Source organism: Fusarium oxysporum, chromosome II (genome assembly GCF_013085055.1).
Source record: "Fusarium oxysporum Fo47 chromosome II, complete sequence".
Taxonomy (NCBI): Eukaryota; Fungi; Ascomycota; class Sordariomycetes; order Hypocreales; family Nectriaceae; genus Fusarium; species Fusarium oxysporum.
The window spans coordinates 4760808-4782911 of record NC_072841.1 but is presented as its reverse complement, the minus strand read 5'-3'; the positions used below and the strand labels follow the sequence as shown (position 1 = coordinate 4782911).

The 22104-nt window shown below is 49.6% G+C and overlaps 10 protein-coding genes across 10 annotated transcripts; 2 read left to right on the top strand and 8 right to left on the bottom strand.

Moving 5' to 3' along the window:
- Positions 1-166: 166 nt before the first annotated feature.
- On the bottom strand, positions 167-2560 carry FOBCDRAFT_269997 (uncharacterized protein; the record flags this gene model as incomplete). The annotated part of the gene is made up of 4 exons (XM_031174752.2): positions 167-259; positions 315-2359; positions 2408-2494; positions 2539-2560. 4 exons carry the CDS (start codon positions 2558-2560, stop codon positions 167-169), a joined length of 2247 nt encoding a protein of 748 aa, XP_031051537.1.
- A 243-nt stretch (positions 2561-2803) lies between these two features.
- On the top strand, positions 2804-3623 carry FOBCDRAFT_216266 (uncharacterized protein). The gene is made up of 2 exons (XM_031174751.3): positions 2804-2874; positions 2924-3623. Coding segments are annotated over exons 1-2 (627 nt in total). The 5' UTR covers positions 2804-2872; the 3' UTR covers positions 3549-3623.
- Positions 3618-6023, bottom strand: FOBCDRAFT_248382 (HAUS augmin-like complex subunit 6 N-terminus-domain-containing protein; the record flags this gene model as incomplete). The annotated part of the gene is made up of 2 exons (XM_031174750.3): positions 5581-6023; positions 3618-5537 (listed from the first exon to the last, which is right to left on the bottom strand). The coding sequence occupies exons 1-2, from the start codon at positions 5884-5886 to the stop codon at positions 3618-3620; spliced, it is 2226 nt and encodes a 741-aa protein (XP_031051535.3). The 5' UTR covers positions 5887-6023.
- Positions 6024-7494: 1471 nt separating this feature from the next.
- On the bottom strand, positions 7495-8784 carry FOBCDRAFT_316252 (uncharacterized protein; the record flags this gene model as incomplete). Its single annotated transcript, XM_031174748.2, has 1 exon — positions 7495-8784. One exon carries the CDS (start codon positions 8782-8784, stop codon positions 7495-7497), a length of 1290 nt encoding a protein of 429 aa, XP_031051533.2.
- Positions 8785-9650: 866 nt separating this feature from the next.
- FOBCDRAFT_257697 (uncharacterized protein) lies at positions 9651-10721 on the bottom strand (the record flags this gene model as incomplete). Its single annotated transcript, XM_059611207.1, has 3 exons — positions 10360-10721; positions 10117-10305; positions 9651-9860 (listed from the first exon to the last, which is right to left on the bottom strand). Exons 1-3 carry the CDS (start codon positions 10402-10404, stop codon positions 9651-9653), a joined length of 444 nt encoding a protein of 147 aa, XP_059464245.1. The 5' UTR covers positions 10405-10721.
- Positions 10722-11978: 1257 nt separating this feature from the next.
- FOBCDRAFT_197611 (uncharacterized protein) lies at positions 11979-13733 on the bottom strand (the record flags this gene model as incomplete). Its single annotated transcript, XM_059608878.1, has 5 exons — positions 11979-12775; positions 12883-12900; positions 12964-12993; positions 13113-13623; positions 13680-13733. 5 exons carry the CDS (start codon positions 13731-13733, stop codon positions 11979-11981), a joined length of 1410 nt encoding a protein of 469 aa, XP_059464244.1.
- Positions 13734-13961: 228 nt separating this feature from the next.
- On the bottom strand, positions 13962-16677 carry FOBCDRAFT_316251 (uncharacterized protein; the record flags this gene model as incomplete). The annotated part of the gene is made up of 3 exons (XM_031174742.3): positions 13962-14537; positions 16194-16243; positions 16305-16677. The coding sequence occupies 3 exons, from the start codon at positions 16675-16677 to the stop codon at positions 14256-14258; spliced, it is 705 nt and encodes a 234-aa protein (XP_031051527.3). The 3' UTR covers positions 13962-14255.
- A 495-nt stretch (positions 16678-17172) lies between these two features.
- FOBCDRAFT_269990 (uncharacterized protein) lies at positions 17173-17890 on the top strand (the record flags this gene model as incomplete). Its single annotated transcript, XM_031174741.3, has 2 exons — positions 17173-17824; positions 17880-17890. The coding sequence occupies 2 exons, from the start codon at positions 17173-17175 to the stop codon at positions 17888-17890; spliced, it is 663 nt and encodes a 220-aa protein (XP_031051526.3).
- Positions 17891-18302: 412 nt separating this feature from the next.
- FOBCDRAFT_269989 (uncharacterized protein) lies at positions 18303-19142 on the bottom strand (the record flags this gene model as incomplete). The annotated part of the gene is made up of 1 exon (XM_059611437.1): positions 18303-19142. One exon carries the CDS (start codon positions 19140-19142, stop codon positions 18303-18305), a length of 840 nt encoding a protein of 279 aa, XP_059466824.1.
- A 345-nt stretch (positions 19143-19487) lies between these two features.
- FOBCDRAFT_269988 (uncharacterized protein) lies at positions 19488-20113 on the bottom strand (the record flags this gene model as incomplete). Its single annotated transcript, XM_059611436.1, has 2 exons — positions 19488-19967; positions 20030-20113. The coding sequence occupies 2 exons, from the start codon at positions 20111-20113 to the stop codon at positions 19488-19490; spliced, it is 564 nt and encodes a 187-aa protein (XP_059466823.1).
- Between the last annotated feature and the right edge of the window lie 1991 nt (positions 20114-22104).

The following is a 22104-nucleotide window of genomic DNA, read 5'->3' as shown; positions in this document are numbered from 1 at the left end:
GCCGACGATCCCCCTCATTAACACCATAGACAGAGAGACAAAGGCATTGGTAAGTTACTGTAGACTCAATTGTATATTCCCACAGCTCTCAAAACGCCCTCACCTAGTCCATTGGCATTGCAACCCGTCGAATTATAATAATAGTACATTTTAAAGCATCCCCTCATCACGCCGGTAGTCCGCGTTTCTCGCTCTCAGTGAAAAAGATCACCATACGCCAGAGCTTCTTGACAAGATCCTCCGCCTCATCATCGAGTGCCTGTGAAACATTCGTTAGTAATTTGATCATAAGACATAAAATGGGTGAAACGTACTCCTTCTAGCTCTTCCACTAGAGCGGCTGCAGTACCGTGAGCGCGAAGATGTTCCTCCACTGCTTCGACGAGCATCTCCTCTTGTACACCGAGATACTCGACAATCTTCTTCTCCACGAATGGTCGGAGCTTGTCCTTTACCACTGCATCATCCATGAACTCCCACTTGACCTGCCATCCCCACAGACCATCCTTGTCCGATGGGATCTCCTGGGCCAGGGATCGAACAGCCTGTGAAATTTCCTCCTCTGTCATATGCGCCGTAGCAGAAGAAGGCTCGAATTGAATAGGGACCAGTTGTCGCTTTGTAGAAGTATCTGCTTCCTCGTCGTCCAAGAGACCCTCCACCTCTGCGATCGTGCGCCGTTGTGGTGCTGCCCTGGATGCTTGAGCCTTCTGAGCTGCGGCTCCGAGGGATAGCTTGAACGGCTGGGGTGCAGCGGCGGGTGCTTGTCGCTGGTCCATCTCTTCAGCTTGCTTGTCGAGGAACGAGTCGGCCATACCGCGCGCACGCTCCATCTCAGCCTTTTCACGACGCTGTTCATCATGCTCTGCTCTTCTGTCTGCTTCGTCTCGTGCTTCCTCATCTGCGCGGTCACCAGCTCTCTTACGGGCCCAGCCGCTGTGATCGCGGTAGTAAGGGTGTGTCTTGCGACTTGCTTCTTTCTCATCATCCCATGCCTTCTCTCGCTCAAGCTGCTCTTGCTTTCGTTGTTCGAATGACTCTGCGTCTTGACGTTCTCGCTCGCGCTCTCGGTCTATTGCTGCTTGTCTTGATCGTTCTCTGTTGCTCCACTTGCGCTCAGCTTCGAGGTATGCTTTCTCGTCCTCCTCATCCTTCTTGGACTTGTATCGTCGGTACAGTTCTCCGTCGCTGGCGTCTGTGTCGTCATCTTCTTGGTGAATAGAAAGGTCTGTGTTTGAAATACCTCCATTCACAAAGGCAACTCGCTGTCCATTTTGTCCCTTAGGTCCTGATGGCGCATTTGCTATGCTGCCTCTTGGCCCAAGAGGAATGTTGTTGGTAGCTGGTGGTGAATCCAGTCGAGAATGTCGGGCTGGTCCATTTCGTCGTCGCTCCATCTCCTCCATCTCTTCTTCCTTTCTTAGACGTTCGAGATCTCTTTGGTTACTGCGTTCTCGGAATGCAGCGATTTCTTGCGCCACAACTTCCCTCATCTCAGCTGGAATATCTGCGAGTTCGTCCTCTTGAGCCAATGGGATATTCACCACTTCGACATTCTCGCCAGACTCGGTGTTGCCCATTGTGACGTCCTCAGTTGCTGTGTTGGTTTTGGGGTAGAACAAATCGTGAACAACATGCTTGAGCGCTGACTTGGCCGCCTCGAGCTTCTCCGATCCGATAGCACCGTCTTGACTCTCTTCGTAGGACTCCAGGTACTTGAGCGAACTCTCATCGACCGTAACTTTGAGCTTCGTCTTGTCGATACCCTCGTACGTGTCATCTTTGGGTACATCCGCGGCTACTGGTTGTCGCTTGACGGGAACTTCGACTTGTTGCTCGTGGAGAAGTTTGACTGCAGTACTCAGCGACCAAGGGTCCTCAAAAAGAGCGAAACCAAACTTAACGCCTTTATGGTCTTCTGTGACACTAGCTTCAGAATCCCACTTTCGCAGCTTTCCACAAGCACCCAAGAGTCGTAAGATCCCTTCATCGCCGCCCAAGCCTTCGGGAATCTCGTTTATGAAGATCGTTCGGAGCTTCTCCTCGTTCGTTGGGGGAACAAGTACCTGTGTTACTTCCCTCGCACCTCGGTCTCGATCACCTCCTCTGTCCATCCCCAAGCCAGGTCGCCCACCGCTGGGCATAGGCATATCACGACCGCTCGCTGTGGGAGTACCGGGCTTTCCCTGCTGAGATGTACCGAGTCGGATCACGGGGGCATTGAAGTTGATGTTGGGCATGTTGGCAGGCGCTTGGAAGTTGGGTGGAAGGCCGCTTGGACGATTAGCTTGCTGGGCGCTAGACTGCTGGACACCTGGAGGTGCCATTCCCGGAGCAGAAGACATGCCTGGAGGAGGTCCTGGAAACATGTTAGACGGGTAGCGAGTGTATTGTAGAGCTTGCGCACCTAGACCAGGTGGAGGAGCCATTCCTGGAGGGGCATTGTTTGATCCGGGATATCCCCCATACGCAGGAGGCGCGCCGTAAGGATTGTCTACATAAGTTAGCTCTGTTGATACTGATTCAAGGGAAACATACTGCCATAAGGATTATATGCCATATTGGCGCCGTCGCGTATACGCGCGGGGAGGAGGGAATTAGGATGGTCGCGTAAAACTTTTGTATAAAGTATCCACGTCAAGGTAACGATGGAATTGTTTTTAGCTGTTGTTCCGCGATTCTTTATGCAGGCGCAAACCGTGTTGAGGCATCCAGGCACGAGGCTGAAATGTTTCAATGTGGGGCCGGTTTTCGGTCCACAATCCCGCCTTCTTTCGCACCTACATTTTTCCGAATATCGCGACTTTTCTGCATCGCCTGTTTTGGGACAGCTATTGACGACGGCCATTGGCGGTCTAGCTATATCGACAAGATGTAAGTCAATTGGCCTTGTACTTTTGAATTCGATGCTCACATTATTTAGGGCCGCTTCGTTCAGAATTGGCAGCTCAATGCTGTCGAGAGTAGCTACACCTTCAACATGCCTCGCCAAGAGGACATTCACAACCTCACTCGCCTTCCGAACAGGTCCCAAGATTCCCACAGATGAAGAGGCACCTCCAGCCGTCGCTCCTCTGGCTCGATCAAACCCTCTTATCGGCAGTGTTCCTCCTTCGCCACCTCCCGCCGACTCTACTGCCGAACCTACCACCGAATCAAAGTCTAGCCATGCCTATGATGCTTCGAAACCGTTCAGTCTGGACATTGCATCCATCATCGCCAACAAGTCCAGCGCATTCGGCACCGAACTCGTCTCCGATCCTATTGCTCGACCTCAAATCCGCGCTAAGCCCGTCACTGGCCGTACAGTCTTCATCAAGGACCGAGTAACCAAGACAACTGGTCCCACACCCATGGTTGCTCTTCGAGTTCTCAACAGAATCATCCGAGAGGATCAAGTCAAGAACAAATTCCACAGCCAAAAGTTCCACGAGCGCAAGGGTCTTAAGAAGAAGAGACTAAGGAGTCAGCGATGGCGATCACGATTCAAGCATGGTTTCAAGGCAACTGTTAGCAGAGTTATGGAGCTTAAGAAGCAGGGCTGGTAGAGTGTAAAAGCACGGTGTACATTATATGAGAGCATGTAAACTATGATTAAGGAGAATTCATTATCATGACTACATATATTCGTCGTCATCCCAATCTTTAGTCGGACTTGGCAGAGGGCTGGCCTTGATCTTGGGTCGTGATCTGAAGACAGCCTCCATATCCTCTTGAGCCATGAGTTCATCGGTGATAATGGTCATGTCTTCCTCTTCCACTTTGGGAAAGTAACTTCCCTCCTTCTTAGGGGGTGCCTTCGTTTTTCGCAGAGAGCGTCGCCTGTCCAACTGGGCCTTTTGTCTCGCCTTGTCGAAACCAGCCATGCTCTTCCGGGTCCGAGCAATGAGATCAAATTCATCGTCAACAGATGTTTGACTGGGGTCCTCTGCAGAAACAGGTTCTGCGGACGTTGGTGGGGATATATCAATGTCTTCATTATCGGGGTCGAATGCTTCACGAGCCATGGTCAGGCGAGTTCGTTCAGCAAGTGAAAGAGTATGTCGAGGTTTGGGTCGTCGTTTGACCGGAGAAGGAGAAGCCATATCCATAGATTCGAGGATCTGATCTGCCATCTCTTGGGTAGGGGACGGTTGCGTGGCCATTAGCTCTGGTGATTCTTGTAGGGGCAGAGGTGACGGAGGAGGAGACGGTTGAGGTGATATATGAGGCGACAACTGGGGTGAAACATCGTACTCAGGTCGTGGAGAGGCTGCGACAGGTTCATCCTCAGGTTCGGGTGAACTAGTCCGTTCGACTGATGAGGCACGAAGAATACGAGCTTCGTCCTCCGATGGCTTGCGCAAGTTTCTGGCGCGCGAAGAGACTGAAGCAAAAGAGTCATCCGTATGAGCAAGCTTAGGGCGCACCGGAAGCCTTTTAGACTTGTCGAGCTTCGACTTGAAAGACTGAATCGGAGTTTCAGCAAACCCATCCTCGTCTTCGAGTTCGCTGATCGCCTCTTCCTCTTCCTCTTGTGGTTCGGGAGCTGGTGCATTGATTGCTGGTGTATTCTGGGAAGCAGGGCGCTGCAAAAAGTCAAGAGCCGAAGACTTTTGAGGCTTTGTGCTCTGCAACTCCTGGCTCAGACTGGACACAAGGTCCTCGTACTCGTTGAGGAGCTTCGGTTTGCCAAAAGTCGCCTTCTTAGGGCTGGCTGTTCCAAGATGAAGTGCTTCGTGGGCACCAAAGCCAAAATCGATGCCGTTCTCCTTCTCCTTTTGCTTGACCTTGGATGGGGATGGTTTGGGCTGATCGGCTGACAGTCTGTTGCGGAAGGTCTGCCACTTTTGAAGTCGTTCCCTCTGTACACGAACTCGAGTGTCTAGCTGTTCCAGGAGACCTGTTGAGTGCTCCTCAAGTTCTCCAAGTCGACCTTGCTGGACTCTTCTCCACACGCGATCAAAGGGCATACCCAGAAGTCCATCCTTCTTAACACTGGCATCTCCGTAGAGTAGCGTCTCCATCCATCGTTCATTGCCAGACCAGTTGTTTCGAAGTGTCCGCCACATTTCCCGTCTAGCATCGTCAGACATCGTCTTGCCTCCCTCGAGAGCATCAATTGCTTCCTTTCTCCTAGCGATGCCCTTCTCCTTGACGGTCAAAAGGTCGGCAAAGTCGCGGAATCTTGAGCTGGCGGCTACCTTGCTGTTGAGTATGCGACTAATGGCAACTTTGTGCGCCAAAACCATAGTGTTGAGATCTGTGTTGTCGCTCTTGTACCCGCGGTCCTCGAGCGCAAGTCCGAGCGCAAGTGCTGTATGTTCACCGCTTGTTGCGACCTCTTGAGCAATGACATGTTTGAGAACAGCAGATGAAAATGCTGCGAGAACTTCTTCGAGTCGTTCACCTCGACATTCGTCCAGCATTGTCTTTCGTACGATAGCGTCCCTTCCTAGGACTCCATTCTTCTTTGCTTGCTCGAGAGCTCGTAGTAGGGCGGCTCGCAGGTTGACCGATTGAGTTTGGTCAAGAGGAGGGAAGAACGGTTTGAGTTTCTAAAAATGTTAGTCTAATCCTCACTCTTGGTTGCTGTCCTACCTTTTTTGTTTCATCAGGATCCCATAGCGCAAACAGCTGGAAGAGCGCCCATTCAACGCAGTGAACCCTCTTCTTCAGGCCCTGCGCACTAGAGCCGCCGCTGGCAAATGTTTGGGCCTTGATACCTGGCCAATCCTCATGTTGATCGAGGTCCAAAAGATTCAAATTGGTCAAAAAAATCGACAGCGCCGGAGGTCCATGGTGAACGTGAGGACTTGGTGTCGCTGCCGGTGCATGTTGAGTAGATTTGTTGGTAAAGCCGGCCACTAAGCGGGCAGACCGCGTACGAGGCTGAACTGCAGCCATGGTGGCATGTTGAAAGAGAGTGGTTTGAGAGTGGAAGTGCCGTTTATGTAGTTTTTCGGCAGATATGCTGGTACCACCTGAAAAGGCGGAGTGTAAATAAGGTAAGGCTGATGGTAGAGTAAACAAATCGGAAGACGGCAGAGTTGGTGGAGGTGGAGGTGGAGGGGCTCAACGGCAACGGAACCCTGTCCTGGCGGTTTGTGGGGCCGGCGCTACCCTGCACCGAGTGACGACCTCACCCGTGAAGTTCATGGGAAGTGAAGGCACCGGATCAAACCTTTTGAAGATGATCTGGTGATGGGGAAGCAGCATCTTATCTCGCCATCATGATCTGTTTACACTCTGCTCCATGAAGGGGACATTCCGAACCAGTACGGGCTTCAGTAAGTCCTATGGCTCCTGTTTCGCAAACCTCCTGAAAACAGCACCATTTCCCAACCTTTGCGAAAAAGACGAACTCCAACAAGTGGTTGATGTGTTCCTTGTTCCCAGCACATGCAGAGTCATCAATGCGGGCCTGCTTGGTTTCGTGCAACTCCATCTCCAAGCGAAGGATCTTGCCCGCCTGAATATCGGCTGTGTGCTTTAGATTACCGTTCTCTTTTTTCAGGAGCTCCATCGACACGGCGTCCTTGTTCTCAGGCAGATCCTGCTCATTAACCCTTTCGCGTTCGCCGGGGCGTCCGGTGTCTTCACTGCGCATAGGTGTGGAAGACATGATCGTGTTGTTGGTGATGCTGAGAGTTTGTGCCGTTGCTCAACTGGTGGTGATGAGGAGTAAACTATGTGAGAAGGATATTATTGCGGCAAGAAGAATGAGGTGGCAGGCTGTGTGTGAACCAGAGATTGGCAGGCTGGTGGAAGACTGGCTTAATCGACTGGCAGCCAGCTCATGACACTGCTGACAGCTGCCAAGTGAATTCACTGTCACTGAACCAAAGACCCGTCAATAATTCTGACTTCTATTGAACTTAAGCCATTCGGTACGAATTCGACACTCCATATCAGCATAAGTGTCTGCTCAAGAAAAGAGGACTTTTGAGGCTCGACGTTATGTGGCCCGTGTCAACTCACTACTCATCGTTCAGCTGCCCGAGCCCCCTTGTGGCCGATGATGCATATCAGTTACGAGTCAGTTTATTTATCCTTGAATGAATTCAAACGATCGATGAGATACAACACGCTTATTTCCTTAGGCTTGCTCGCCAGTAGGAGAAAGGCAAGTCCCTGAGTTTAAACCCCAGAAAAGGCCCATCTGGATGTACCGCTCCTCTTCATTGGGGGAATGGTGTTTTATCACTTTCTGCATGAAATCTTCACATGTACGGTAGCAAATCACATAAAACTTGTCAGAAGCGCCCCTTGTATTTATTTCCCGAACACTTACCTTGTGAATTACGTGTTCCATCACATCCCACCCGAGTACCCATTCCTCAAAACAAGAACTCCCAATAAACAATGACAAAAGAAATATACTAGACTTAGCTGTGATTTAACTTACCTTTTTTGTGCTTTTCTGTCGATGTTTCCTCGTGAACAAGCACGCCTAGTAGAAGATCAGTATAGTCATGGCTAGCAACACCACAAACCTCTTGACTTTCACACCCATCAGACGAAAGTGTACTTTACCTCCGCCAAATCAAGCTGAGCATCGTTGAAGTAGGGGCCATTATAATCCTCACCCTCTTCCTCTACAGGTAGGCCAGCTTCATCAGGATAAAACTCATCCTCAACCCCAAAGCATCCGTCCACGTAAGTATCCTCAGGCACGTAGTCTGCATATCCAGGGGGAAAGGGGCTTGTAGGTTCATCCAATTCGGGAATTGTCGGGAGCCTTTGAGGGAACTCCTCGAACTCAACATCGCCGTCCTGAAAAGTATAAGCCTCGAGGGAATTTTCGTGATCCTGGGGAGCGTCAGTGGAGTTGAAGCCGAGGTCAGAGCAAACCCCACACTCCAAGACATGTTCCATGCACATATCATCATCAGATGGTGTACCATAGTCATCGTCAACCTCAGGATAAGGTTCCTCGATTTGGACATCGTCAGATTCATCCTCGTAGAACTCATTCTCCTCAATTTGACCCTCCTCATACTCGTCAAACTTACGCTTTCGAAGTCCCCAGTTGGTGTCTTCCATGTTGGCAAGCCTTTGAGGAACCGTATAGACTCTCTCTTCAACAGTCATGTCATTGTGTTCGCGGTCGTTACTGTAGAACCCAGAAGTATTGCACCAAGAGTGAGCCTCAGGCTCATACCCAGAGAGGTCATCGATAGACTCTTCATACTCTGTGCTGGCGTGGTACCCCGAGTCGTTACCTTTAAAGCCGGCGGGACTCTCGCAAACGGAATACTCGGGGGCATCTTCATAAGCGTTAGAGACATTATCGTCCTCCCAGGAACCATCAAACTCAGTATACTCTTCACTGGACTCCTCGAAACAGGACTCAGAGACATCAGCCTCATAGTCATCCTCACACCAACAACCGCTGAAACCCTCAAAGTCCTCGGCATGGCGAAATGGATGCTCAAAGGTGAACTCATGAAACGAGCTCTCGTACTCCAAATCAGCCTCATCCATCTCAATATCGCGGTTACCGACAAAGCGGTATCCGGGAAGGTATCCGTTCATCTCCGAAAGTGTTCTCGTGTCCTGCCGAGGTGCAGGGACAGGTGAAAGACGGCCATACACGAAGTTTTCGTCAAGGCCTTCTTCCTCAACATCGTAGACACTATCATACTCACCACCTTGCGGTCCGTTCATTGTAATGTCTCGGTTCTCGGAAAATCGTGCGCCCGAGTAATAGTGATTCCACTCGATGGGGGATGTGGCAGCCCGGGTCATGGGAGATTCGGAGGTGGTCTTAGGAGAAGAGACTGTGATACTAGGCACAGCCATTTTTAAAAGATAATTTGCAGGTCAGAAACGTTTTGGAAGGCAGAAATGCTCTTTGTAGTGATGTTGAAGCGGTGCTTGTTTGCGAAGAGGGTAGTGCTGTTGACTGAGGGTTGGTGATTTGTGGATATGAGATTGGCTCTAATCTGGGCTCACGAAGGGTTATATACATATATGTCAGGTCTCCATGCGAGTAATTACAAACAATAAAAAGTTCTTTTGTTCGAATATTGTTTCAGCGAGCGGTCACTTGTTCAGAACTGACTTTAACCAAGAAAGGTCAATCCAAAACGACCTTTACAAAGGATGGGCGTTCATATGACCACAACTTTTGAACATGGACCAAAACCACTGAAATTCCGAGGCACGACTTGGAAGAAAGGAAGTGACAATCAGTGGGCTGACCCGGAAGATACTGTAGTCGTTGTGTTCAGTCTATGGGTTGATTGTCACGTTGAACATTGTTGCTGCCTAGGTCATTTAGTACATGATCCAATAAGAATTGGCAATGGTGAGGACGAGGAGCACATTTTTGGCCGAAATCAAAGGTCAAGTCAACATTGGAGCAATCGAAATGGATGCGACATATGTGAGTCTCGGTTCAGGGAAGTTGAGTCGTAATTTCTTGTAGAGGACTGAGTTACAGGAAGATAGGAAGAATGGGACAGTCGATCATGGTTTGTCTGATTTCGCTTGCTCTATTCTGCAATATATGTGGTATGGATGTGTACATGAAAGAATGTCGGTATAACTTCGCTGTCTGTGTGCTTTGCAAATGTGTATTACGAAAAAGACTTGCAACAGTAAGAGCTGCTTCACAATGTGCATTCCAACGACGCTTAATGACTCTGCAGCTGCCCCAGGGAAAGTCAGCTACTCCAGCACATTGACAGTAGGAAGGAGACGGCAATGTCTGCAGCCATTAATTTCCATACTGAGTCCATTATGAAAATCTGCAACCGGCTTGTAACTGAACCTTTTGGTAAGCCAAAAGCAATGATCACTTTCTGGGTGGCAATTGCAATGGAGTCGCCCCGTAGAGTCCTACCAGCCGCGGGCAACTGATTCTCCACGACGTTCTATTGCTGCCATACAGCAGTAGAAGGAGACAGAATCATAGGATGGGTTTCGGATAAAACGCTCCAGACTTTGCCGGAGGCTGCGAAAATAGTGAATTGTTTTCTCTAACTGCTCATCACCAAACCGACCATTCATGAACAAGTCAGCAGCCAAACGCAACTCTGGGTTCAGACGTATTATGTGATAATCCTTCGGCGGTCTTTGCTCTTCGAATGAGCGCTCGCATAGACACAATATGACTTGAACGCCACATACTCTGAATGGGTTTTGGATGTGGTTGCTCTGCACTTGTGGGCCTCGAACCCCCCCAACGTCGGATTCAGTGTCTGCCTCATGTGATTGTTGGTTTCCCTCCGTTTCGGCCGTCTGACTTTCAGGTTCCTCAGGCCTCTCGCCCAGGTCTTGCCAAGAAGATGATAATGAAGGAGTATCCTCGGAAATCCTCTGGAAATAGTTAGTTCGCTACTGAGTCCCCATGAAGGTATTTTCGAAACTCACGCTGATGCAGTCCCAAGGTTCTGTGCTATCTTGATTGGATGACATGATGACGAAGATGAAGAGTGTGAGGTTGATGTACCGATGTCGATGTGTGGTGGAGAGCGAAGTCTGAAGTCTGAAAAGAATGAAGAATGAAAAATGAAAGTGTTAAGATCACAAACGAGCCAGAATGGATATAGAGGCCCGGAAATGGGGAGGTGCGAATGGGTGATGGCTGATGGCTGATGGGTCAGTTGGCTCACGGTCACCCCTTCCCACGCCGACCTCAAGCAATCTGTTCTCAATGAAATGGAAGTGCCGCCTTCTTACATCAGCAAGAAATATCCTAGACAAAACCAATGATACGAAACCGCAAATAATAGGAAATTCTCTGCTCTGCTGGGCGTCCTTAACCTCCTTAGCAAAATTCACAACTCCTTATCGCATAATTATGGTCTGACCTGATACATGCGATATTCCGTAAGCCTCCGTTATTCTGCTATGTTTGTTCACGCGCTTGTCCGGTTTTCTTTACCACCAAAGCCAACTTCCAGAGCCGTGTGGACAATTTGTCGTTCACAATCCCCGAAATCCTCTTGGGTGTTCAAAAGTTTGTTTGGGAACCCCTATTCAAGGGCTGTCGCCCGTCAGAGACAAAGCAAGGTTGGCGCTAGTCATCCGTATCCAATGGTTCGTCCGAACGTTCATCTTTGTTCGTTGAGCATATACTGCCAAAGATGTTAGTAATGCTTTCTATCTGAGCGAGTCGACTTACCTGTACACTCCAAAAAGCTTCTTGCAGATGGCGAGTCACTTTGAAGACATTCGTCGCGTTGTCGGTTGTTCATTCATATTGTTCAATGGTCAAAAGCCCATCGAGATGTCTCTTTAGCCTTAGACCTCTGCTTATAAAAGTTCTTGGGGTCGCCACCTTATGTCTCTTTCACCTTTTCCCAAGTTTCTGTTGCGGGGTCGGTGGGCCATTCGCAAAGCTCTGTGTCAGGATGGTTCCTGATCCAGATGAGAGCTTGCTCAATCTCCTCTGTGTCGCCTGTCAGAGTCTGGATGGTATACTCCTTGGTCTAGGGGAAAGGATGGCTTGTGTCGGCAGAAGGATTGGCCTTTACCCATTTCCACATCAAGGGGTACCAGAATGAATGCTTGGTCTTGAGTGGAGGGAGACAAGCCCTTTTTTTTTTTTTGACGAGTATGTCAATCCTTTGGCTGGTGTCCTTCGGTGTCATGTTGGCCAGAGCTACACACTCCACAGCCAGTCGTGAAGCCATTTTCATCTACGGCCCAGCACTGGATGACTTTGTGACCAGGCTTCTTGCAAACGCCACAAAATTCTGGCACCATAGGAGCTGAAGGCTGCTGAGATCTATCGACGTAAGGTATGTCCTCGTCGTATGGAATCACAACCCGTCGGTTGTAGGAGAGTATGCTCAGTCCACGAAAGTCCAAAGGAGCTCCGCGGCGGTGACTGTCGCGCGTTTCTGGTCGGGCGTGCCAAGTAATGTCGTTGACCAGCTCTTTATTGTCAATGAAGCTCCGCCGCATGGAGGAGCCGTGAGTTTCATCGGCGGACAAGGTGCTCCCTCTATAGTTCAAGTGAGGAGTTCGAACCTCCTTACCTTCAGTCAACTCCTGCTGCGAACGCGAAGTGTTCTGGATCCAGAGGATGGCCCCTGGCCTGTTTCGACTCCAGCGACCACCTGGGCTTCGGTGTGATCAGATCTCTTCTGCTTTCTCCTCTTCTGTCTCTTTCCATGGTCATTGCCCTGTCCATTGCTGGGGCTCGCGTCTTGTATCTGTGGGACCTGCTGCGGCTGGGAGAATGGGTTTGAGAGTCCGTTTCCAGATTGCCATGGTACTTGAGGAGCGAATTGGTACGGGGGTAGTGCCGGCCCGGCAGAGACAGGCTGGTGCGAAGGAAATTGTCCATGTTGGAAGCCGGCTGCATATCCTGGGGGAGCTGGAGGTCCATAGTGAATAGTAGTAGAATGGGTGACGGCGTGAACAGGGGTTTGACCCGGAAATGGACCGCCTTGCCAATGTCCACCGTCATGGTGACCGCCACGACCATTGCACCGGCCGCCGCGTCCAGCGCGTCCAGCGCGCCCGCCTCTGTTTCCATGGTGGCTGTCTTGGTGCGACTCTTCAGCACCCGTAGTAGACTTTCGCTTTGTCATTTCTGGGTGCTTCTGCTGATATTGCGAGAAAGTGGTAGTGCTTGGTGTCAATGAAGAGGTATGAGGAGACGAGATGAAGAAATTCGATTGAATCAATGGATTAATTAACCAAGAAGTCTGGGGAAGAGAAATTACGCATGCTAGCTCTGTCCGCTGGCGGCCAGACTTTGATGCAGCTGCTGAGCCTGCGAGTGGCTCACAGTTAGAAGCTCGCTTCTTCCAAATACAGCGGACCGCCAAAACAACTGGTAGGGGGCATTAGACAAAATTCAAGTTAGCAATAGGCCCCCAACGTTTGTTTAGGTACTGGTGTTGGCTCTGATGTGAAAGTGCATAGACGGGTATCACACACCCATGTTCTTGTCCATGTCTACGAGGGTCTGCAGCAAATTCTCACCGACAAGTGAATTGATCTATTAACCTAATGACTTACCTCCAAACTTCAAATCACATTCATCTTCAACTTTGGGTGGATATGATGCTCTTAGTGTGGCCAGAAATGATCCTTTGGCTAACTCAAACCCCTTTCCCCTTCCATCCCGGACCCCTTTCGCATACGACCCCCAACAACTCATGGCTCACGTCGAATCTTGATCAATCCATCTTCCCTCGTCATCCAGGTACAATTTCCGTCTCCATGGAGAGAGCAACGAGGCGTTCGTCCCCCTTCATGCACGAGAAATCCAACCGTGTTTCCTTCACCAAGTGACCGCAGACAAAAGGACAACATTGGGAAGGTGACAGAGTCTCCAGCAAAGCTGATCAGTGCTGCTCGCCGCACGTCATCCTCGAGAACGGTGCAAAGAAGGGCAAGATCGTTTACACTGAGGTCATCGTCTTTGATATCGAGGGGCAAGTCGATGGCGATCTCGGTGAGTCGCTGTAGTCGGCGTGACAGGGGATTGCCTTGTTCTTTTGCAGGTTGAGGAGACTCGAGTTTTTCGACTTGCTCTCTGAGTCTCTCGGTGATGGATTCGAGATGAGCTGTGGCGCGAAGAGCATTATTTTCAGCTTGTAGACGTGCGATCATGATGAACAACTCTCGGAGGTCGCGTCTGGACTGCTCGGAAAAGGAGGTCTCGTCGAAAGCCGCCTATTGATTCGTCAGTTGAAGAATTATGGATAAGGCTCCCTCCCAACAGTACTTACTCCTTCAGAGTTACTGCTCTTTGCCCCTTTTTTGGCGTTCTCTTTGCCCGGCATTGTGTAGGTGTTCAGACGGATGAAACTCAGGGGCTGAATACAGGGGAGTGAGCAAGATAAAGAAATATGAGTAGAGAGTAATAAGGTGAAGAGCTTGAGAACAGAGGGAATACGTGGCTGACTTTAGAGTGATTGCCAAAGTGAGTGGTGCTTTGGCATTTGTGATGTTTGAGAACTGTCAGTCACTGTCACTTCCACCAACTTCTCCCAAGAGCGCTAAGGCTCAAGAGAGAACAAGGATGATATCATTGTCAGTCCAGGATCTCAGCTACCATCTTCGCGAGGGTTTGAACGGTCGCTAATCCATTTTGATACAGGAGTCCCTTCGTCAACGTTTGGAAGAGGCCGAGCACACCATCACAGGACTGAAAGCCGCGCACAAGCAAGGTTCATATTTGCCAAACCAATCTTTCCGACCTGAAACTCTTATGTTTTATTCAAAGTTGAAAACCGACTCGCTGTGATAAATCGCTGCAGGAATAATCTGATGTCTCTCCCGCCCCTCCCGAAGTTTGTCTTCCTTCATGCCCGATAAAACCCATTTGCGTAGGCCCAGTCATGGAGCTCGACTCTCTTTGCCTCCTCTAGGAAATACCAGACGAAGTGTTCCCAAGATTCATTTATAAGCCTTTGTTCGGCACCCCGGGCTTCTAAATTGTGAGCTGTTCTTGTTTTCTCGATGGCTGAGGCTGGGTTCTTGAGATCGTCCCAGAACTCGTCGGTTGCTCGGCCCAGGCGAACTGTTTCCCCAATCCACCAGTTCAGAGCGTCGCTCCGTGTGGGAGGGTTATCCCATATTGATACCTGTTCCGAAGAGTGGTCAGTAAGTCGGGCGTCGTCACTCTCTGAAGATGGTGGCTCAAGTGGTGTGGTACCCGTCTACTTCTCTCTAGAACTGCTGTCTTCTTCATCGGCAGGATAGTCATCTTCTGGTTCCCAGGAAAGTAAATCCCTTTGGCTTTGGTTAGCTGCTTGTTCAACAAGGTTGAAATGGCCATCTTACGTGAACCACAGATAAACGTCTTCAAGAGCCGACTTTATCTAATAGGCAGTATCTGTATCAAGTTAGTGGAAGATCAAGTCGGCTTATCTCATATTACTACGCTTGTTTCTCTTTATGGTACGGTGACGCCTTCGTGATCTTTGATGGTTGCGACTTCGAGACATTATTGAGTCTGGAGTTATGGCGGTGGACAGTTCGTGGACTAGAAGAGCTTTCGTAGGTTCTGGTCGAGTGGCTCTGGTCTGGTATGTAGTGATTTATAAATGATGGGTCTGATGATAAAAGGAGTTCAGTAGATGAGTTCACGAAAGAGATGTTTCCATGGTTGGATGCAAGATGGGTGGAATCAAAGTCCAGGTTGCATTATGTTGAGGGCCAAAAGCTGACTCTTGCTTTTGGGGAGTTCAACGGAAGGTCTTTTGCAGCCATTCACGGCTACCGGCAGTTTACAATCTTGCAGTCACCGTCCAGTCTTTTCCTAACCAAACAGGTTCCTCTTCCTGCTTTCCTCTTTCTCACCTGTCTTGGATGACTACTTCCGATGCCAGTGGTGAAGACAGTTCTCTGAGCTTTTCTTGGGACATAGCATCGTCATCGTTCGATTTTTCTCAAGTGGGTTGGTTGATCACCAGCTTCGCATAGTTATCATCAAAGCGATGGTGATCGAGGCTGGGATCCTTGAATGATAGTCGCTTTCCAAGGAAGTATTAGAAAGAAACCAGTAAGCAGCAAGATCTGTTTTTGTCTGCCATTTTACCTCATCCAGAGCATTACCGTGAACTGTCTTGCCTTAGTACTGATTCGTTGTAGTACCGTAGGGTAGGTTGGCAGGTGACTGTCCCGGAATTGTGGATCTAGCACCGACAGACACCGAACCGGAACCCCACTACGCCGGAAGTTAGTTGACCTCACATGTCGAACTTGAAGTTTGTTGTTGCTGATCCAAGCCACCACAAGATCTCACATGCAAGTTAAATGCTAGATTAGAGTGATCCATAGATGGGTCGGACTATATTACACGGTGGTATTTGGGAGAACAGCCAAGCTTGCCGTGGCTCGCTCTGTCTAACATGCCCAGAAATAGCTATCCACCTCAGGCGACACAAGGTATCCAAGCTGTGCGCAAGCGCGACTACCACACGAGCATAACACACATTGATGATAACATAAGATTCCATCAAAAGTAGATCACGCTTCTGTAGGTTTCATCGAAATATATAACCACTTCATCACAAGCCTAGGCCAAAACTGGCCAGCCAATGCAGCGCTCAAGAAAGACCACGATCTGTCGAAGGGACATTTATCGCTGCATCGTGAATATCGCCATCATTCTTGCTGGGTAAATCGTAACAAGATGGCAGCCCGGATGGTGTGCTATCCGGAGCTCTCGGGGGGGGGGGGGTTTGGAGAGGACGATGTATGAAGCAGCGGGAGCTTTTATTGAAGGTAACGAATACGGGCTCAGGATGTGTCCAAGGCCACAAAGGCTTGGGATCAACGTCTTCAACTGCAAGGAGGAAATGGTCAGTGAAGGGTCAGCTTGTTTGAGGAGTGATCAGGGGACTCACGCCAGAGACGCCAATATTCTTCGTCGATGAGATAAAGCAAGTGCTCAGTCTCCGCCTCTGTCCAATCTTTTGCTTTAATCATCGGGAGAGCTGTAATAATCCTCGCCCGAGCTTGGCTTCGTACTGCAACTTGCAACGCTGGGGGGTCGTGCCGTGCCCAAGCGAGATACGCGTTGACATACTCTGTTCTTTGAGAGCTCGTGGGGTTATCGCCCGGCCAAGGCTCCGAGAAAGCTTTGAACCTTGCAGCTGCGATGGGAGGGTCATAGTCGAGATGAGGGACTGATTCATCCTTGTTGATGTCTGGTATGTACGCTGTGACGTCCTCAGTGAGGGAGTCGTCGGGCCAGCTACAGTCTGTAGGCGAGGACATTGATTGTTCAGAGGTTGGTACTAGGTACTAAGTTGGGAGCTGAGAATAGCAGGATAGGCATTTTAAAGAGTTGAGGATATGTTTATGATGAGCTTGATTAAACTTATGATGAGTTTCGTAAAAATTTGGATGAGTGACAGCGGAGTTTGGCAAGCTAAGGTAGGTACCCTTGGGTAGCGGGCAGGTGCAGAATAATTTGGCGCCTTCCGTTTGCTGGCCTGTTTGCCGTTTGCCGTCCGCAGCAACCAAAATTCGTCCACCTTTCACCTTCATATCCCCCACCACACCCGCGCTTCTGCCTTCTTCCTCATTCACCTCAATCCTCGTCTGCATGACAGCAGGTGAATTTCCATCACGATGCCCAAGTCTGCTCCTCCTCGTCAGGGCAACTTCCGATCCAACCCCTACGGAACTTGGATCTCCCCTGGATTTGCAGGTAGCCAAAACACCTATTACCCAAGTACTTCCTCTCGCTTTGACGACCCGCCTTTTGGCATGCAGCAGCGCGCTTGGGGCCCTCCGTCTTTGGGCTCTCCCGAGCGCCCTTATGATGTGATTATCCCCCCTCCTGAGTTGAACCGCGGCCAGCGCGTGGCCCCCGTTCATCCGCCTCCTCCGTACAGCACTGAGACTCCTGAGCAACGCTCTAAAGACGGCTTTCTTGGTGGTCCCCTGACCTCTGCCGCGGCTGAGAACCCAGGAGCCCAAGACTTCAAACCTGCGCAACAGTTCTGGTCCCCGCAGACCCAGCTGTTCGAGAGGCAGAAGCAGCCTCTGAAGCAAGTTGAAAGCATGGTCCTCCAGGCTGTGGCTCGCAACAGCCGTTGGGGCAAGGAGGCCCCTGACCTGCGTGTCATCAGCAACAGCAAGGGAGGTGGCACTCAGTGCAATGTCTACAGCAAAGTGCCCTCCGTCGCCAAGACGATCTCCTTCAACGTCGATGACGAGGAAGCGCTCCTCAAGGCCTATCGCCACGTCAAGGCGATGAATCCTTCCGCTCCTGTCGGAGGCATCATGTTCAGCATTGGTGCAAAGGGCGACCGCAGCCAGGTTGACAACATCAGCTGGAACTCTTTCGCTGGTCGCTCTGGTCTTGGTAGGAGCTTCTCCATGAACCTGAATGGTGACAATATTCAGGTCTTTCGCTGTGAGTCTGCTTCTGCATTGTGCCATCAAGTCTATCGTGTACTAAAGATTAGTAGCCCGGCGCTAAACAGTGCGTCCTTATCTCTGCATCATTTCTAGCATCATGTCTCTACATCAGGGGTTGAGTTGGAAAAGACAAAGGCTACGAACGAGCATATAAAACAGTATACGAGGGTAAATGGCATGCATATTGATGAGAGAAGTCAACAATCGTGAGATAGCGAAGTATCAAGGACGGGAGGACTTCCTGCTAGCAATAAAATTCTGTCTGTTCTGTCAATATTGATCACTTCTCGACTTGTGATGTCAAGGAGAAAGCTTTTCAGAATAGGATGAAAAGTGACCAAGATACATTAATCTGTACATTATTCAACCTCAAGCCCTGGGACCTATCGTTATCTCCTGAAGCCAACTATCTAACAACTGTAGCAGTCACCTCTCTCATAACAAGTCCGCTAAAAGATCTCTCATCCTTCGTATCAAAATGGGCAATGCCCCCCATGCTGTTGTCTCCATGCTCTCGGTCCAGTTGGAGGATTGAACTGCGAATTAGGCTGTGGCTGATTCGCAATACCAAGCCAAGCTCCTCCTTGATTTCCGCCCTGTCTTTGTGGCGCAGATGAATGAGGTTGGCCGCGGTGCCCATGGCGGCGCTCTCTCTCCTTCTTGGCCAGGAACTTTCGCTTCCGTTTCCGGTCTCGGGTTCTGTCCCTCTGCCCCTTGCGCTTTCGTGGGCGACCACCTGCAACCTGAGGAACGTTGTGGGTCTGTTCCGGTTGATCCTCTAGCATCCCTTCGTCAGATGACTCAATTGATATAACCTCTTTGTCTTCAATGACATTCATTCTAGGCTCTTGTGCCGGACCTGGGTCAGGCTGTGTGACGAAGGGGCTTCGGACGTTCGACTGGGCTCTGTTGCGCTGGTTCGCGAGAAACGCCCGGAATGGATTAAGCTGATCCCTGTGATCAGCTATAGTCCTGACCAAGTCACCAGCGTCGGGGTCAAATAACCGACGGATAGGATTGCTCTCTGGTTCGAAATGTCCCTTTGGTTGAGGATTCCTAGGAAAGCCACCCAAAACTGCATTGTTGGGCAGCAAGTTGTTATTGGCTGGGACTCCCTGTCCATCAGCCTGACCATAGAACATATCACCTTGGGTGGGAGGCTGGTTTATTGCTGCATTGCAGAGCTTCCTCCTCTGAAGCTTCATCCAAACCCCTTTGTATGCCTCCAATAGCTCCTCCAGTCCTGAGGGGTAACTTCTCGAGGTTCGACTGGCGCAATATTGCAGATAATGAACCTCGCAGGAGATGTTCATACTACAATCATTCAACCGGTCCAAAGCGCTGATCACGACACCCAAGTCTCCAGTCCTGACCAGCAAAGTTTCGGTTGATGTTGGTACTGCGCTTACACCAACCTGATCAGCTATCAACACCAGAAGCTTGGCGTGAGGTGTCACAAACACACCAGCAGTTTTCAATCGTTCTTGATGGAAGCGAAAGCGCTCTAGGACTGGAGAACCTGAGAACTGGCCCAGATTGCCACAGCCGAGGTGGCTCAAGATGTGCGCCTCTTCCGCAGAGAACCCCTCGCCATTGTCTCTCTGGCAAATGACTGTCCATCTGATAACGATGGGGAGAAACCGGTACGCATTTGTCTCCTAGAACAAAGGATGTGTCATGATTCTCTTGAGCTTGTCGCAGAAATGTAACGTCCACAAGGGGTTGCGCTTCATTTGTCCAGCATGCATGAAGCTATCGCTACCGCTATTGTCGGATTCGAAGTCGTGATACGTGGATAGTAGAGATAGAGGATCCATGTTGCAGAGATGAAAAGAGATCTTGAAGACCGAGGAAAGATGAGTACCACGATCCGGCAAGCGCTGTATTGCAGCCTTGATTACACCATTGTCCCAAGAGGTGCCCAACTCATCTTCTTGATTCTGGCTCCAGGTGTAAGAATCGATAAATTTTGCGAGCTCATACTGCTCTTCTTCTTTCGTTCTTTCCTTGCTGATGGAAACAGATTTTCTGTCCTTCTCCCTGGTCGAATGGACCGAGTTTCGATAATCCTTGATGAATTCCGCGACAGCTTGGTTCTCATATTTGTCGGGCGAAAGCAAAGCATCCTCACTGCCAAGCTGTGATGTGTCGATAGTTCGGTAAGGAGAGTCTCAATAATTGCTGGGAATGTATGCGTCACCCATCCAACTCTGGTGGCTGTCATTTCCATCATCCAGCGGTTGCACTGGCGAAGGAAATCGTGTCCGCGATACACGGGCGGCATTTTCAGCAGCGATTGTCTTCTTGTTCTTGAACCCTCGTGGTCTTCCTCTTCCTCTTCGTACGGGGAGTACTTGATCAGGCGTTGAGGTGGTGTCGTTTACAAGTCTGACGGAAAGACTCTGGCTCCCTTCTCCAATCTCCGTCCCGGTGTCAAGATTCTGGGGAGTCACAGCTACCGCCGCGACCTGTGAACCTGTGACTGACGGCGGATGATTTTCATCCATTCTTTTTATTTTATATTGTCGTAGAACTTAATTTGTCCGTGTGCGCTGTTGCGCAATTCGAGGAGGATGTTGGTGGTGAGGTCAAGAAATGAAATCTGAACAGAGGCCCACCGGCTGAGGCTGGTCTACCAGACTCTGGCCTAAAGTTAGGGGCCGTGCTGTGATGCGAATACAGCGTAAACCCCAATGTCACAGATGGCCCCTTTCCAGCCTGTGTTAGACACTGTCAACAGCCAAAGCGGTATTAGGGATCTCGGTAACTTGACTTGGCCGTTCACGATAGTGTCAGCTCAGAAGGGTACTAACGAATGGGGGAACAGTCCGCGGTGAAAGTATTTCATAGGTACCGCGGTTTGTTCACAACGGTGGTGAAATTGGCTACTTGCAGTGCGAATGGTTAATCTGTTTAAGCCCAATAAAGCAAATGGCACATGCTAAAATCCTGACATAGAGCACACAGAACAAAGAAAGAAACGTTGGTGGCGCACGCCTCTTGCTCACCATCAATACAAATGACTCAAAATTAACAAACATGGTGAGTATGTGAGATCCTCGTATTCTTCATGCTTTCATATGTTTGATATGTTGATATCACCCAAAAGACTGCAGTTGCCTATTTGGTCTTTGATAGCTTCATTGAACCCCATATAAAACCAAGGTGCAGTGTGACAAACGGATAAATACAAGACCATTGCTTCTGTTCGGCTTCTGTTCGGACACGGGAGGCGGAATAAATTTGCCATGACCATCTACTTTGATGAGATGTGAAGTGAATTGAGATGATGCGGGACGAAATCTTTCACGAGAAGAAACCTGGTTTTTTTCTTCTATGAAACCTTGCTGTTTCAGGGTTCATCTCCTTGACATTAAAGTAGGACTTGAGGAGACAATCCTTATCGTCGACGTTGAGAGGAGATCGTCTTGGTGATGAGTGCGATTGCTATACCTGCCTTGGAACTACCTCGGCTTGGATTCTTCCAGACAACCACTGGACCAGATTGATCTCTATCTTGTTCAAAAGAACTCGATGTGCATGCATATACCTATGCACTCACCTAGATGGACGAGTGTTATAACCACAGAAGGCTTTCTGCGAATTTTCGAAGGCTAAAGGTACAAAGAGCTCTCTGCCCAATTCACTCGGCACTGGAATATTGTCAGTACTTCGATAGACCTTTCGCTTCTCTAAATTTTTAAACACTGATATCTCATACCTAGGTCAGAGCCTGACACTAATTGGACATTGAACCATCAGTCGACGTCCACCTCTCTCTGATATAACAAGAGCCGAGTTTGTCCAGCATCTCTGATCCATATAGAATTACATCACCGAGTCTTTATGTATGAATTTACTTTCGAGCGGTGCAATAAAATCCCATCAATAGAGTCATAGTAGAGGTTGCGACCCTCGACGCGCGGCAAGTGCCGCTGCTCAAGGACCTAGATGAGGAAGTCTGTATCTTCCAGAGACTTCGGCACTTTCAGGAAGCCCATATCCTCAACAATCTGGAAGATTCTCTGGAGTTTCTTCCCAGTCAAGTCGAGACATGCATAGAGCCTGTCATCGTAACCATTGGGTGAAGGCTTCAAACACACCTTGCAACAGCCCCATACAGCTGGACGATGGAGGTCGAAAGCAAAGCAATTTCTATGGCATCAATCAATCGCCTTGATGGAAGTTATCTAAAACTTTCCGCCGGGGACGAAAAGGGCATTGTATTTGTCACCTCTTCCTCAGAACAGCGACGGGAATTCGTCGTACGATTTG